Here is an 18,017-nt window from a genome sequence, read left to right as displayed (position 1 = left end):
AAAAACAAATATGTGAGTACATATTGCAGGACAAGCATGGGCTATACAACTCTATACAACTCTGCTCAACTACATGTGTGCTATGTTAACAAAAAAAATGCCACCCACAATGTTTCTCAAAGGAACACCTTTCTCTAAAAATAATTCAATATTACAGTGCTTCACTAAAGTCGCAGGAATGATATGCATAGAAAATCTCAACAATGTTAGTGCATCCACATAAACAAGTGAGATGACTTTTGTATTTATAAATTTTATATTGAAAAATAGTTGGCATGAACACTACATGTCATGCTTCATGAGATCATCACTGACCTTCAAGATTTAGAAACACCATGATGAATAATATTAGTGACTCGCACTGCAAATCTTTAGCATTCTAGACAAGTTGCATGATCTGAGGTGTCTAAACAACGACAACAACAAATACAATGGGTTTGTCAGTTTGAATGTCTGTGGAATTTAGTCCAAAAGCACAATATTATTTCTTTCACATTTGACTAATATTAGTATTAGAAGTAGTACTACCAGAATTAGTAGTAGTGATAGTGCTAATAGTAGTAGAAATAATATTAACAAACTGATTTTCTGGAGCCTTTTCGAGAATCTCAGACATTTCAAAAACTGATGTGAAAGAAACTGATGAAATGTGATATAATTTGTCTAATTCTAACTTTTTTTTAATAATTATTATTCTACTCGTCCTAAAAGAAGAATTTTTATGGCAGCCCCTTTCATTAACGATTTACTGTACATACGTTTACCATGGAAGCCAAATTTTTAACATTGCTTGTAATTCAATACATATGGTCGCACAATTTAAAATAGAAAATGGACTTTTTTTTCTTCCTTTCATGACTGTTTCATTACTGTCAAACAAATCATGCGTGTGAATTACTGTTGCATCATCCAATTTTATTGGGCAAACCAAATATCCTTAGAAAGTATTGCCTCGATGTCCATTTTTGAAACTGTGACTTCAACAGACTCTTTGTTTCCCATTATAAGTAATATTTATTGGGCATTGCTTAATCGTTGTTTTGTTTTTTTTTACTTTCTAGTTTAACATTTTGTGATGTTTTCAGTGGTTGAAGTGGGCCGAAGTAAAGATGTCCACATTCATTGATTTAGGGACCGGTTGGTCTTGTTATTTTGACATTATCAACGACGTATTTACAATGACTTCGAATAGACGAATTGTGATTAGTCCCTCCAGTGACTCCCACTAAGATATTGACGGAGAGGGCAGTGACTATATTCCTCATTTTTTACAGACGGTTTTAAAGTCATTACTTTTGCATGTATAAAATTGAAAATCAAACGACAATAATTTTCCTCATAAAAAATACATGAGCTTCTTGTTAAAAAACGGACAATCCCGGCTGGATGATCCCTTTTACCAAAGCAGGCACTCGAGTGCAACTCAATGCAGGCAATGCATGGTGTATTATTTGCCCCCTCTGCCTTAGCAGGATTTAAAATTAATTTCCCTTTGATTATTTATCTTGATTTCTAATTGCTGTTCTATCATTTTGACTTGAAATTAAGAATTATTAATAATTCATCCATCATTATCTAAGCCATTTATCCTCATGGGGGTGTTGGAGCCTATCCCAGCTGTCTTCAGGTAGTAGGCGGTTCCCTGAACCAGTTCCCAGCCAATCTCAGGGCCCACAAAGGCAAACAACCACAATTTGCACTGAGACACACACCTAGGGACAATTTTGAGTGACCAATCAACCTGCCATGGATGTCTTTTAGAATGTGGGAGGAAACCGGAGTACCCGGAGAAAACCCACACAGGCACGGGAAGAGCAAGCAAACTCCACACAGAAAAGCCGGACGCGCAATCGAACCCTGCACCTTTGAACTGTGAGGCCATTGTGCTAACCATTTCTCCACAGTGCCACCCAATAATAAATCATTTGAAACTTATTATATACAACTTGAATTTTCAGCCAATTGACGCCCCCTAGAGTCCACGGCGCCCTTAGCATCTGCCAGTCTCTGGCCCTGTGAGTCAGTCTCACTCGATATACTTCCATCTTCCTTTAACAATAGCAAAACTGCAACATTTTCATCAGTACAAGACATTAAAATCTTTTTTGTGTGTAAATGTGTTTTAGAGACACGGTTGAAACGAAGAGAAGACTGATCACTATATGAATTTTTTTGCTTTTATCTGTCAGCAGCTTGTGCATATTTAAGCTCATGTACACAAATATATTCAGATGCTTGGTCCTGGATATTTAACACTAAGAAAATATCCAAGTTACAAATGCTAGCCAACATTACTCTTTCAATTGTACAGAGACGCCCACATCCAATCTGAGATCGTATTATTAATGTCCAATCGTTTGCATGACACAGACTCTTTATCTTCCACACCTCCTAATCAGACATAATTAAGGTTAACTGTACACCACAGCTGAAACACTAGACAGGTAAGTCACAGCCTCTCGTGATTAATGTAGTGTGTTAGTGTTCTGGGCTCTGACCTTTTGAAATAGGCCAGGCACCATTTTTAAGTGAAAGCTCTGCCTCTGCTGAGTTGTGGAGTTGTCCATCAAGTCCTCGTGCACCCCTCCACCATCCACCTTCCACCCCACAGTCATGCTCAGATGCTTGACTTGTTGCCTCATTGCCCGTCACCTGTTTGCATGCGTGTCTGATTTTACAACAAAATAAAAAGTTATTTTACAACTACTTTTTTCTTATTCAGCCACATATTTAGATAATTAATTCAAAAGAATAGAAGAGAAACAATTGTGTTATTGAAGAGGTCTAATAAAGACATATTGTTGTATTGATTTTTGCATTTTTCACTCACATTTCAAGTTAATGTAGCACAAAGAAGGCTTTATTTGTCCTCCTACGAGTTGAGTGTCCAGACCTGAAAATACCATTGTTGGGAAATGACCCTCCCTCACTGTCCACTCAAGTTGTGGATGTGAATTGGCACTGAGGTCACGTCCTTGCCTTGCTCCCAAACATTAGTATTGTCACACTTGACAGAGTAAATTTACCTTTGGCTCAGGCTCATTCAGAACTTCACACAAGCTCACAGAGACTTGCAATAACAACAAAAAAAAAAAAGATGGACTGCAAGCTAAGCAGAGATTTGATGGAGAATCTGTAGGTGTACTTGTTAATCAGGGATGACGAGGACAGGGTCACCATCTGTAACGTAGACCAGGGGTAGTAAATTGATGAGGAGAGGTGAAAGGGCACACTCAACATTCCTTTAGAAAATAAACAGCGCAAAAAAAAAAAGCACGCTTCTCTAGACAGGTAAGCCAAGAACATCTTGCAAGCAACTTGTACTTCTGATTATAAAGCGGCGGCTTACAAACAATTAGTGTAGCTTGTAAATAAATGCTTAACTCAACATTGTTCATGTCAACATATCAAAAGCGCCATAGGTTGTGACTTTTTGTGAAATGCGCTATAGAAATAAAGTTGTATGTATCTCTGGTAAATTGGAGATGTTTGTGTGTCTTCCTGTTGCCATTTGGATTGTCAGGAGGAAGGACGTAAATCTGTATAACAGAAGAAGAAACTGGGGACATATGTTCCAGCAGGGAAAAACACACTACAGTCTTTTTCTACATTCTAGTCTTTTGTCAAGTTGCCACTGCTTATTTTACTGGCAGTCTTAACTTCACGAATGACCACCTCCCTTTTTAACATCCAGTATTATTTTGTTGTGTTCAAATGGTTTCCGAAAATGTGACTGAGTGTTAATTGAGTTCATGAGAATAAATGGAAGTTAGAGGGGTGGGAGTCGGTGGGGTGGGGAGGACAACATGACCTTTGCCATTCAGGCACAAGCAAGTGTATTTAATGTTTAGGGCCGCCCCTGCCTTTGTGTTGGAGCCAGTGGTTCAATGAAAGGCAGCAGGAGGGGTCACTTCAGGCATCTGCTGCTCTGCTGAATCCCTCGTCTGTCCATCTGCGTGCACAGCGCACCTTCTGTCCACTCATAATACCTATATCGACACAGACACACATACATACATGCATACATACATACATTCACAGTGCAGAGGTTCAGGGTTTGTATGTGGCTCAGGCCATCACGTGCACGCATGGGTTTTCTCCGGGTATTCAGGTTTCCTCCCACATTCCAAAAACATGCATGGCAGGTTGTACTCTTAATTGCCCCTTGGTGTGATTGTGAATGTGCCCTGCAATTGACTGGCAACCAGTTCAGAGTGTACCCTGCTCATCACCCAAAGTCATCTGGAAAAGGCCAAAGCAGATCGAAGTTGTAAAGCGCTATACAAGTAACAGTCCATTTACCATTTACTCTCTCTCTCTCTCTCTCTCTCTCTCTCTCTATATATATATATATATATATATATATATATATATATATATATATATATATATACATGCAGTGAGTTATGGACCTGGTTTTGGACAATGCGAGAATACTGGGTCAAATAAGACTTTGAAGGCCTTGGTGGCACACACACACGCACATACACACACACACACACATATATATATATATATATATATATTTATATATATATATATATATATATATATATATATATATATATATATATATATATATATATATACATATATATATATATATTTATATATACACACCTTTGCATTGCAGAGACCATATTCTGAACCTTGCATGGCCCTGCGTCAATGAAAAAGTGTCAATCTTTATCATAAATTGAGTCAGGGTATCAACTAACTGTAACTACAAGAAGTACAAGACACAGAAGAAGACAGAATCCCTCTGGAGCAAAGAGGCCTTCTAATGAGAAACATCATTACTGAAAATATGCTTGTGCTGGATTTTATCAATATGAAAGTCAGGCCTTGGCTAAGTGTCAGGCAGGCTCTTTTCCAGTTTTTCACTAGTAAATTCTATTTCAATGAACAAAGACCCTAACAATGGAAGTTATAATGCGGCTTATCCCAGTTAACATATTTCCACTTGCTTTACATGTCTCGTGTATCGAGGCTATCAGGAAGATGTATTGAGATGTATGAGAACATCACTGATAAAGGGGTTAAGAATGAGGAGCATTCACATTCAAAATGAGCCAAGATGATTTTTTTATATCTTGGAGAGGGTCCCGGCTTCCCACTCACACCATCACAATGCCGATCTTCATTTTTTTGGGGGGTTTGGAGCCTACCACTGCCCTAAAGAGGAGCCTTCACACACAGATGTGGGGTGTCAAGACTATTTGTGTTATACATTCTCCACATTTCTTATGAAAAGAACCCGTCTCGTTGCCAATTTTGGTTTGCTTGGACTAATACACCCAAAGCAAGTTTCAAATAAACACAACTCTCTTTCTGCTCTCTTGACTTCGGCGTGCAGCGGAGGGACAATACGGCGGTTGTCATGAAGAAGTTTTATTGGAACATTTAACTTAAGGAGAGGGGGATTGAGCGGGTAAACAAAGCATTCCTTTCCCTTTCATCACCATTTAACTGTTCCCTTCACATTTAGTCTCACCTCCCGGCCAGTGCCCACCAAACTAGAAAACTTGTCAAATAAATATAAATCAAAAGGAAAAAGCATATACAATAATTTAGCGTTCAGTCGCTTAATCTGTCTTTGTTACTTCTTCTCATTTCTAATGTTGACGGTGCCAACTATCTCCCCGAATGCTCGTAGGAGAAGATAGCAAGTCTCAAGTAGCACCATGGTTGTGGCGTTCCAGACATATAGCCTGCAGGGCCATTTGGTTATACTCAAGGGGATGGTTGTTGTGTCAGTCATTTGCCGCGCCTGCTAAAGAGTGCACTTAGCATCCTCTGTTTCCCCCTCACAAGCATGTGAGGAGTGACATGATACTGTACAAGAGTCTGGACAACATATAACATTTCAAAGCAATTTCCTAATTGGTTCCAGGCCAAGGTCGATAGCCTATATGGGAGCAATCCCTTTCTCTCCAACTTTTTCATCCACAGATTGGAAAACATTAAAGTGTTAAGTAAACTTGACCCAGGCGGGCTAATACATTGGGAAATAGCTGGGGTTTCGTACATTCAGTGCCATATCAGTGACAGTCAGGCTGTGGATTTCCCCACTTGGACGGTCACCATATGTGTATGGCGATGTTCGCAAAATGGCTTTTGTGTAAAGCCTTGTGCAGGCATTTGTGGCATTCGCTGTTTAGGAAGATAGACTGTTCTTAAATGACAAGAATAGACTGGCCCAAATACTTTGGACTACTTCTAATGGTTAATGGTCAGTCCTAAATAGAATCGAAATTTTCTCTGTTTAATTGTTAGCAAATTTGTTACATGTTTTGTTTTTTAATGACACTCAGTCTAAGGATAATAATTGTAAAAGGCAGATAAAGTAATGTATCCATTTTTTATATTTTCTTCTTAAAAACATAGACTTGATTACATCACTCACACTCAAAAATCAGATGACTTATCATCTATGCAAATCAACATTTACTTGCCACTAAATTGTAAATAATTTGAGTTTCAAACACTTTTCGAGGGACTAACACCCCCAAGTAGAAAGGGGCACTTTACACTATTTTGCCGGTCCGTCCTCCACCTGTGACCTGGGCATCCTCCCATATTGTCTCTTCGTCATTATCCCTAAAAATAATCGTCCTCTGTGCCCGTCCTTTTAAAGTGTTTCCGTCCCTGCATCAGCCGGTCAATCACCCACCCTCCATTTAAAAAAATTTAAAAAGCATCCGAGGAGAATAAAAGACTTCCACTTCTGGGTCCTAGCTTTTAGTGTACGGTGGCGGTGGTATGAGCATGAATGACGGTTTGGAGGGATTTTTACGCTCTAGTGATGTCCCAGACAAGGACATACTTGGCATACAAAGGGATAAGGTATGTATTAAATGTTAACAGTTATTTAACAAAACTAAATTAATATCCATATTTTTCCTACGCCCCATGCAGACTGAGTTATAAATGCAGTCTGAAGTAGTTTATTGACGGGTTACACACACAAGACAGTCAGGAGTCAGTGAATTGTCATCCTGTGGTGTAATCCATGGTAGTACCTGTGTTTAACCACAAGAGGGCGGACTATATCTGTGAGTACAATGTTACTGCAGGGAACGTACATGGAAAAAAAGTGAGGAAACAAAAGGCGGTTAATAAAGACAGCTCTGTCGGAACGCAGGAGAGAACAGTGGTCTTTCTTTTTAAAAGAATGCAACTCAACGCATCCGCGGGTACTTGAACCGGTTAGGAACGATTACAGGGACGGAAAACCCACTTCCGTCCTTGCTTAGTTCATCCTTTAAAAAAGTAAAACAAAACAAAACAAACAAAAAAAAAATCCTCCATACTCCGTTCCCAGAATGAGCGTCCATCCGGGACGTAGCTATTTCCTCCCTTTTGTAATCCCTCCAAGTTATCTGAGGAATTGTTTGTCACAAAACACAATAAACTACTGGCATATGGCCATTATTACATGCTTTGCATGACCTCTATAAACGATCAACTAAGACCTGCTAAGTAAATCCAACTATGCAAGTAATACTGATTTCATACTGAAGCATGTCTTAGAATGTAATGCATTTTGCAGAACATTTCGTACTGATCTACAATATCTCTTTGCCGACATTGGAAATATTGTTAAGGAAACCTAAATGTTTTCTATTTTCTAAAATGTTGTTTTTACACCCATGACTTTTATGACCTGCTTTGTGTGCACTCAAGTTTAGTCATGCATGGAACTGAAAGCAATATCATATTTTGAGCCGCACAAATTTAAAAAGATGAAATTAAATGAAAACAAGACAAACAATTGGCTTTTTCCTATGTCACTGTAGTACAGATGTCCAACATTATTTTATTGGCTTTAATACACAAAACAAAATGAGGGTGGAATTAAACAAAATACAACGCTTGTGGACTTGGTTTTGAATTTTATTTGTACAGTAATGGAGTGGAATAGTATCCATTAATATGTGAATATAGATGATCTGATATATATTGTAAAAGCGCTTTACACTCAATGCACCTCTAAACTCAGGTCCGATACGCAATGATGAGGTAGACACTTAATAATGGTATTTTCCACCCTCTGCAAAAAAAAAAGAATACACCTTAAATTACTCTTATCAATGTAAGAAATATATGATTATCATGAAACTCTGTACATCACAAATAATAAAATAATTATAGAATAGAAATTATACCGATTTGAGTGCATTTTGTACATTTACAAAGAAATGCAGTTCTCTCATTTCTTAATTCGGAGCACTTTGTAACGTTATCGACTATACAAAATATATACAGCTAAAAAATATTGAACAGCAGTGCATTCAAAGCTAATGTGCATTTAAATATCGCTTCATTTGCGAGTCTTTTGTTTTACATTTTCCTCACCAGAGCAGACAAACGTTCGAATATCTTCTTGGCGCAGTAAGCTGCGGAAGTGCATTTCATAACGATGCAGACTTTTGAGCAAAAAAAAAAAAAAAAAAAGTTCACCGTAAATGTGTGTGCTTTTCAAAGCCTCTTTCTACAAAAACACAAGGCCAACAAGTCCGTTTTTGTCCTTTGTGTCCACAAAAGCACACGATGACCCTCTCAGCGCCTCCCGACTGGTCTGCAGTCAGGCAAAAATCTCTTGAAGGCATTAACTCCTCTTCTATGACTCTGTATGTGAATGTGTGTGTGCGCGTGTGCGTGTGTGTGTGAGACATTCTCTCCCCTTTCATTTTTTTTTTTTTTTGCAAAACATGCACTTGCACGAGCCTTTAATGACTCCAGCCGGACAGAGGCAATTATGAGCTGGATGCACAGACCGAAAAGAGTCTGCCCTACAGACAAGATTGCACGACAAGAGCTTGCAAGTCCAAACGCTGACAGGCAAAAAGCCTCTGTGCTCTCAAGCCACAGCACGAACAGGTGCACACTGGCACCCGATGGGATTCCATCACACAATGGACACATCTCTGAGAAACAAGGGCCTGTTTGATGACTCGGAACTTTTGCATGGTTGGGAAATAACACTTTAAGGCAGTGAGTGTGCACTTTTGTGAGCGGTGAGTTGGAATAAATAAGCAAATATCGCATCTAGCGTCCCATGTGTCATGAGTCGATGTATCCTGGAAGGACTCTTCCACCCAACCAACCATATCATCAAGGATTTTTCTGTCTTTGAAAAAGAGTTCATCGTAAGCTGAATGGCCGCTACCTGCAGCCACACTGCTCCACCACCATGTCCTCATACTGCTTGTACACCACATTATTGCCTGAGTCTATATACAGGATGCTGATCGGGCTCAGTTTGGTGGGGACACAACAGCTGGGAGGGGTGCTGTTGGGGTCCATGGAGTTCATTAGAGTCTGAATGATAGCATGGTTGGTAGGTTCCAGGTGAGATCTGAGCGGAAAGTCACATACCCCTTCGCAGTGGTACGCCTCGTAGTCCAAGGGTGCGATGATCCAGTCGTCCCAGCCCAGCTCTTTAAAATTCACATGCAACGCCTTTTTGCTGCACCTGGATTTGGATTTCTTCCCATGTCTTTTCCCATGACGATTGCTCAGCGCTGTCCTCCTCCGCCTTCGGGGACCCTCCCCTCTGACTCCCTTGAGGGGCATCCCTTCCTCCTCCGCCTCCTCCTCCTCCACTGAAGCTCTCAGCACCTCTATCTCCTTGATAGATCGTCGCGATTTGATCTTCTCCTTCATCTCGTTGAACAAGTTCTCCCTTTTCTTGGAGCGGGTGTAGGCCACCAGAATGGCTTTCTCCTGCTGGGACCGCCCACTCCTGTCCAGACCCAGCACCCTGAGGTCCAACTCAGTGTCGGAATTACCGAGTGTGACTCTGAGCTGAAAGCAGAGCTGGTTCCCTTTATGGTCATGATGATGACGTTGTTTGTGAAATTTAAACATCTCCCACACGTCCAGAACCTCCCATCTGGACTTGGTAGAGTCCAAAGGGTCCAGCAGCCTGGAGTCCAGCAGCATATCAGAGCTGCAGGGATAAAGTTGGATATGGTAAAGGCCTGTCGTCTGCAAGTCTCCCAACGCTCTCCTAAATATCCTTAATTCCACCCCAACCAGCTCCTCTTTGTCTGAAAGGGTTGAGACATCAAACAGATACTTTTGTCTTCGCAGAGGAGGGTGCAAAAGATCGTCTGCAAGCATAAAAGAAGAAAATAATTGCAGTCAGATTCACTTAGAGTGTACAGTGTTCAGATGGGGGAGGGAGTTCTTTGCTCTCCTCGCTCTTTTTCCCCACAAATACCCACACTAAACCAACTGGGGGAAAAAAACACATATTCATAAATTTTACCCATTTTGTGCTTTTAAAAAACGTCCTCCATTTATATAATGAAACATCAACTCGAAAATATTACGCTTTATAATGTTTTTTTTTTGGTTGTTTGTTTTACAGCTCAGCAAACAAGTTTGGTTCCTCACAAAAACACAAACAGATTCATATAGATCATGTAATAACACAACTTTGAGAGGCGTGCAAATCTGTAAAATAGAGCAGAAAATACACTCATTTAGAAATTAAACGAAAACAAGTCCCTTTCAGTAAATCGCGCGTCTTTTCAATGACAAATAATATACAATTACATCTGCGTTTGGGGAATAATTTATATATTTATTTTATTATTTATTTTGCATACCTGCAAGCTCCACACGTTATCCTTCACGCCTTTTAATTTCCTTTCTGTATAACCGCATAACCAGTTACTTTCTGCACAATAAAAGCACACATCGTGCAGAAAGGTCTATTCTTCCTCGTTGGCATTTATTGCTGTAAGTCTCTAACATTATTCGATTTTATTCACGCTAAATTCCGTTTAAATATCCATCGATATCAAAGCATGTTTATTTGCAGCTTCATCGGTTCTTGTGTGACGTTCTAATAAATGCACCCTTTGCATTTATTGATTATTTGCATTTCTATTTTAGAGGCGTGTTACAGAAAATACAGTTGAGTCGAGTTAGTGCTGCGCGTTTAACGGGCCAAAGGCAACAGACAGTAAACTGAGCAATACACAATTAATATGAATTATACTCGGCAAGAGCGCAGAAGAGGGCGCAAGTATTCCAACAATGTGAAGCGATGGTAAGAAAAAAAAATGCAATCTGACATAGAATATGTAATTCGGTCAATAGTAGATTAGAACTGAGCAGACTTTCGAAAAATATGATACGATTTGAATATACGTTTAAAAGCGAAAGCAAAAGGAAAATAAAAACTGGACATAACAGCAGACAGGTGTTTTCAATGTTGAGGTGGCTGGCGAGACAATGAAGTTCTTTCTTAATACGCATTCAATCATATGTGAAATTGTATCGTTAAAAAAAAAAAAAAATAAATAAATAAAAAAAAAATATATATATATATACATATATATATATATATATGTATATATATATATATATATATATATATATATATATATATATATAAATATATATATATAAATGCATGTATATAGAAAATTGTAAAATGCGTTAGAATGAATGATTGCCTGGGGTGACCTGCTAATATCAAAATATCAAACTTCTTTGAAAAATAAAAGTGACAAGGCTGCGTGCGCACACTCGTGTGATTTGTACGAGCTATTCCAAAGAGATATTTGATTCTACTTGTCAGTTTCCCTCCGAGAATCCTGCAGAGTATAACCGTAAAAACCAGATTGAAACCTTGTGCTTGTTTCTGTGACTTTCGCGTCTGGTCTGCATTACCTTTCTTTTCTACCTTTTTTTTTTAACAAGACCTTAAACTAAATCGAATACAAGTTCACCAAATAATTAACAGCCCGAATTCCCATCATACTCATTAAAGCACTTCCCCTCTTATATTTCATCCCATCTAGCCAACGACAACATCCTCCTTAAAAATGCCTCTTGAACGGACTGGGTGCACAGCCTGTTGAAATTACTGACATATTCGTGTTGACAGACAAGAATGTACCGAGGTTTCTTAATATCGAGATTCCGTTAAATGTCTTTCGACGCAAGTTTTGTAGTGTGTCAGCAAATTCAAATTACGTTTTGCAATATTTCATTGTCAATTAAAAGACCTATCTGCATGTGTTGTAATGAGATATAATGGTATGAATATTTTTTTTTATTTAAAACGTTTGTGATCTTGAAATTACGTTCAAGAACCGCCTCTAGCAGTGCGTGTCTATTTAATTTTAAAAATGATCTAGCGTCCACTAAAAAGATTATTTTAATGTGCAAATATACTCAAAAACACGAAGAACGAGCTGGCGTGTAAATGCGCAGCGCATGCTTGTGCATAAAAGCAGGCCTCAATCGGTAATTTTGCCTTGACTTTTATTCCCAGTTGAGTTAAATGCTGCAGGTTACTTAATAAAATGCAACACTTAAGGGATTTTTGGAGGACCGTTGAAAGAAACAAAATGTGCAAGACGGGAAGAAGTATATTTTCCATAAATTGTAATTGCCCGCGGAATCATAATTTAAAAAATATATAAATCACTTCACAGCAGGGGAAGTGCTTATTATTTGTGTTGTTGTTTAGCTTCCCCATTTCCCCTTCGTCGTCGTTTATTTTGTGATGTATCGTCGTGGCCAATGGGTCATTTCAGAAGAAGACAGTGTTTGATATGTTATGACATCCACACTCAATTAGATCACTGAGTTCAAATACTCCAATCAGCCGTTCGATGCCATGCGGCTCTCAGAGGGTCCCAGCTCGGGGTCAGAGCCAGTGACACACCACATCACAATCACTGGCGGAGAGTCCGGCACCCTCCACCCCCTTTCAAATCAGTTCACACTGCAAGAAGTAGACACAAGCACCAGCTCGAAAACTCGTGTTGACTTTCTTTGGTGTCTTAACACCGAAGTTGGAATCAGTACAATTTATTTATTTATTTATTCATTTATTTATTGATTTATTTTTTCACTGCGTTTGTAACAAAACGATTTAAATATTGAAAGTGGAGCTAGCTGGAATCGGTCGCTGTGTCGTATTATATCTTGTCGTTTTATTTTGCAGTGCGTGTTTAACTAACTGTATCAAATATTGATTTTTTTCCCCCATAGGAATCCAAATGATTAATTATAATGGAAAAAGAAAGTCCACTACAAATAATCTGTTGCCAGTGTAAGGGGTAGTAATAATGTGCACTTTCCACGATGAATAAATATATGGTGTGTGAGTGTTGTTGTAGTTACAGTTAGTTGAACTCTAATTCCAATATTGATAGAGAGTTGAAATGAGAAGCATCAAACCACTTGCTTTTAAATTATTAATGGCTCAAACACCTGCTCCTCGCACCCAGCTCTCTCCACGGAGTGGCTACCTATACCAACAGTATGTGAACATTTGCAGTCAATTAATTTCCATGCCATGGGGGTGTTGTGCACGGAAACCACATGTGTTGTAGAATAGTATAACTGGGGGGAAAGTTTCCTATTCACGTGGATTTTTTTTTTACGTCTGCAGTGACATAGATTTACAACCTTCGTTTAGAGAGCGCCTCAATTAGTGTTTTATTGTCGTGTTACCCAGGGGTTAAATGTAGCACCTACAGCAAAATCATACAGAGGAGAATTCACATGTTTTGTATGTGAGAAAATTATGTATACGAAGACTGACTGATCTATCGTCTTATTTAATATCAACTTTATGAAATGTTCATTTTTATAATTTACACTTCATGACGTCTCTTCCTTCTTTACGCCAAGTAGTTCCCCCTCAAAGAAAGCTTTGCAAGATTAATGCGACTGAGTTGGCCGCGGCCCCAAACCAACCTGTTCCTCTGTCCACGAAACTTGTTATGGTGTTGGCAGATTTAGAGGAGCGGAAAAAGCTCGCGTTTAGTCCGAGTTTCTCCGCTGCAGAGTACGTCCTGTAAATGGAGAGCATGTACTCGTGCGGCACGACATCGTCCTTAAGATCTTCTTTGTGCTGGCTCATCATATGATGGGAAGAGGCGAAGATGTCTTTGAGGAGTTTGGTTGACCTTTGTCCGCCCTGATGAGGGAGCTTGGCTCCCTTGTTCCTCTTCGGGGTAGAGGGAGAGATGATAGCAGCTGACTGAAAACATGGTATATTCCAGAGGAAAACAAGGAGCAGGCCCACATAAAGCGTAACAACTCGAAATGCAAACATAGCTGGAGGGTGAGTGGGAGACGTCGAATGTCGAGTGACTCGTATGTTTCCTTCCCTTGGATGGAGGGGTCCGCCTGAGCCGGAGATGGTCTGCGCGTCAGGGTGTGAGATTGGTTTGCACCCTCGAGAAGTGCGTGTTGCGCTCTGCACTCCACACAAGAGCAGAGCCTGTTAGGCCGATTGGAACACGCCCACACGGTCACCCGGTGCTTCCCAATTTCATGACATCCATTTGCAAACACGGAGCCAAAGGCCTTACTAGCGACCCGGGAATCCATGTGGCAAAGTGTTTGTTGTGGTTTCGCAACTCATCTGTTTGTCTTCTTGATAGATCCTGAAATACATACACAAATATGCGTGGGTAAAAATACTCGAATCTCATTCAAATGAAACTACATTCATAATTAATGATTAAAGACTCATGTTGGATAAGCGTGATCTTTCAAGTTTACACAAAGTATGAGACAGTGCATATGGGTCTTTATCGTATAGTCGTTCGACTAAAAGCCTCCAAGGACACATCCGATCAGATTAGATAAGATTTTAACGTCTAGATTGTTGGAAACATACTTAGTGATCATAAAGCTATGTCAAAATAACCATTACCGATTATGCAACCGTGGCAAAATATCTTTGCAGGGACAAACATTTGATTGGTTACAGGACATCTGGATACTATGAAGCAAGATCGAGCACCCCATTAATTAGCAGAATTGAATACACAGATCCTTGCCAACCTCAAAATACTCAACGTTCTATACAGTACTTCAGTCAACGGCACAAAGACGTTTAGAATGGATTCAGCGACCTCTAGTGTCTCATTGTTCACAGTTGAATTGATCAGCAAACTTTGATCTGCAAAAGTTGGCGAAACTGGACCTGCATGTCTGAGGTTCTAGTCTTAGAAAATGAAAGCGTAGGGTTTTTTTCATGTAATATTTGCAGCAGCAGTTAAGAAAACTCTCAGATTCACCATCACAAGAAAGTACAATGTCACAAAAGGATTATTAAAAATATAAATTCGGTCAAAATTGGCTTCCTGTAATCTCTCCTGTTTAATAAATCCCTACATCTTCACTTTTTGAACCAAACTACTGAAATAAACGAACTTTTCCACAAATTATAATTTATACAAATGTACAAATGTCTATATATATATATATATATATATATATATATAGAGAGAGAGAGAGAGAGAGAGAGATTTCCTGTACATATTGTGTGTGGGGGTGTGTTTGTGCGTGCGTTTGATTGTGTGTGTGTTGTGTCCAGGTGAAAAAAAAAATGCTGTACTTCTGGTTGACACATGTCAAGGTGCTGATCGTCTTGGTCACATTACGCTAATATTAAACCCACAAGCTGGATACATTAGTAAAAGACAGATTACTTACGAAGCCCAAATTTTTATCCGCTCACGCTGAAAAGTTGGGAGCAGTTAAGAGTGTGGTCACAATGTTGAGCACTGTCCTGGATAATTCCGCTCCCATCTACTCCTGTGAATTTTTTTATCCTTTACTGTCACAGTCCCATGATTAAAATTAAAGTTCACTCCCATCACGTGGGAATCACAGGGGATTCCCACGACCTTCGGTATCCCTAAAAATGCAACCAAGATGCCCATGATCACTGGATAAACTGCTGAAATGCACACCTGAGGTGATGGAATCGGTCCACGTTTAGTCACACACTGTACAAATCTGGCCTTTATGGAGGACTGTGAAGAGGAAAGCTATTTTTCCAAGACATACATGAAAAGAAGCTGGCCATAAGCCATCTGGGAGACAAAACAAACATGTGGAAGAAGGCTTTTTCATCAGATGAGACCAAAATTGACCTTTTTGGGCTGAATACAAAACGTTATGTTTTGCGTAAAAGTAACACTGCACATCACGCTGGACATACCATCCCCACTGTCCAACATGGCAGCATCATGGTCTGGAGCTGCTTTTGGTCAACCGAGACAAGGCAGATGGATTGCTGGATGGAGCCAAATACAGGGCCATTTTGAAAGAAAACCTGATGGAGTCTGCAAAAGACATGAGACTGAAATGGAGGTTTACCTTCCAACATGACAAAGATCCTCAACAGAAAGCAAAACATACAATGGAATGGTGCAAAACTAAACAAATCAGTTCAAAATTAGAATGGTAAAGTCTAAGTCAGAGGTGTCAAAGTCATTTTTGGGAACTGGCCACATCGTGGTTCTGGTTTCCCTCAGAGGGCCGTTATGACTGCAAACTCATATAAATCACCTTACATTATCACTTACACACAACACATCGATACAAAGCTAGCTTTGAAATCAAAAGCCAGTAATAAATGGCAATATCTCATATCTCAATGTTGTTAAAAGTGAAGAAAATGTGCTAGAAGCAGCAAGTTGAAGCACATGATTTTCCCTTCGCGGGCCACATAAAATGAGGTTGCGGGCCACATCTGGCCCCCGGGCCTTGAGTTTGACAGATGTGGTCTAAGTCTAGAGCTGAATGCAAATGAGAATTTGAGGAAAGATCAGAAAACTGCTTTTCTCACACACTCTCCATTTAATCTATCTGAGCTGGAGCTGTTTCGCAAGGAAGAATGGGGAAAAAATTCAGTGCAAAACTGATAGTGACATAACCCAAAAAGCAGCTCTCATCGCAAAAGTTGTTCTACAAAATAATAACTCAGGGGGGCGCATAATTTAGCGCGCCCCCACACTCCAGACTTTTATTTCTAAAAACAGCTCAAAATATGGTATGAATTTTGTTCCACTACATGATTGTTTCTCACTTGGCGTTGATTCGTCACAAAAAAAAAATCTAATTTTATACCATTCTATGTTTGAAGCCTCATATATTCATGTATTTTGTGGTTTCCTATTGTCTGGAGAAGCCAGAAAGGCAAAATGAGGTCTTCCTCATGTACTTTTTGTTTTACTTGCCATATTTTATCTGTGAAAAAGGCAGCAAAGTCAAAGCATGACTTGTTGGAAGGTAGTTCAAAATTGACTATGCTGTAGGGTTTGTCAGACTGTCTATAACCAAAAACAATGTACGTGCATTATCACTGTTCTTACTGATAACCTCTGAGAAGAATGACTGTCTTGCATTTTTTTCAACTCATGGTTGTAGAAGTCTGTCTTTGTATAGGTATGGCATAATGTACCTAGAGTTTTGGCGCCACCTGCGCTTTGTTTATCTACCACCTCTTCTTTGAGCTTTAACCAGTGATGTATTTCTCCCTCTAACCAGCGAGGTATTTCTCCATGGTGACATTTTTCCCACTTACAAATTATTGGTCCTAATTGGCGCAATGGAATCCATTACAGCCAAAGCGTCTCATCAACAAAAGCTGAGTGCAGGCTTGATGATGATGTAAAAACCTGAGTGAGTAAATTCCATAAATATATTCTTTTCTGATGACCTCTTCTCCATCTTAGTTCAGATTCGTATGGGTTGTTATTTTAAATAAAACAGTAATGATTATATTGGGCAATAACAGTCACCACAACCTCAAAAATATGTAAATATTTGGAACTAATTATATCCGATGTGTGTCCCTTGTTATGCGTTGAATCCGTCACATATAGACCATGGCCAAAATTGCCCAAGAGAACATAATCATCTTTGTAGAAACCAATTAATTGAAAATGTTATTCATATTGTAATCTTTATTATATACAGAGTATTTAAAATCACATGGATAGAAGGCATTCTCCAAGTTTCCACTTCACTGTGCTGATCTGTGAACGCCGTGGTCAACTTCATCATTATCTGCCCGTGGTGGTCTGCTTGCAGTTCCTTTGCACTTTGCACACTTCGATCTGACTGTGCGCCTCTCACTCGCTGAACTTAAAGGGAATGAGTGGAGTCGCCTCCACTGGATACAAAGCTAGACATCTTTGTTCTCATCCACAACGGCGCAAACTGCCTGTTTCTAA

General features: G+C 39.4%; 1 protein-coding gene across 1 annotated transcript; it reads right to left on the bottom strand.

Moving 5' to 3' along the window:
- Window positions 1-8,693: 8,693 nt before the first annotated feature.
- gdf6a (growth differentiation factor 6a) lies at window positions 8,694-14,202 on the bottom strand. Its single transcript, XM_088306839.1, has 2 exons — window positions 13,735-14,202; window positions 8,694-10,118 (listed from the first exon to the last, which is right to left on the bottom strand). The coding sequence occupies exons 1-2, from the start codon at window positions 14,093-14,095 to the stop codon at window positions 9,169-9,171; spliced, it is 1,311 nt and encodes a 436-aa protein (XP_088162965.1). The 5' UTR covers window positions 14,096-14,202; the 3' UTR covers window positions 8,694-9,168.
- Window positions 14,203-18,017: the final 3,815 nt, after the last annotated feature.

The sequence above is a fragment of the Idiotropiscis lumnitzeri genome, chromosome 10, assembly GCF_059441095.1.
Source record: "Idiotropiscis lumnitzeri isolate Australia: NSW breed Sydney's pygmy pipehorse chromosome 10, RoL_Ilum_1.0, whole genome shotgun sequence".
NCBI classification, from domain to species: domain Eukaryota; kingdom Metazoa; phylum Chordata; class Actinopteri; order Syngnathiformes; family Syngnathidae; genus Idiotropiscis; species Idiotropiscis lumnitzeri.
This window is presented reverse-complemented; position numbering and strand designations above follow the sequence as displayed.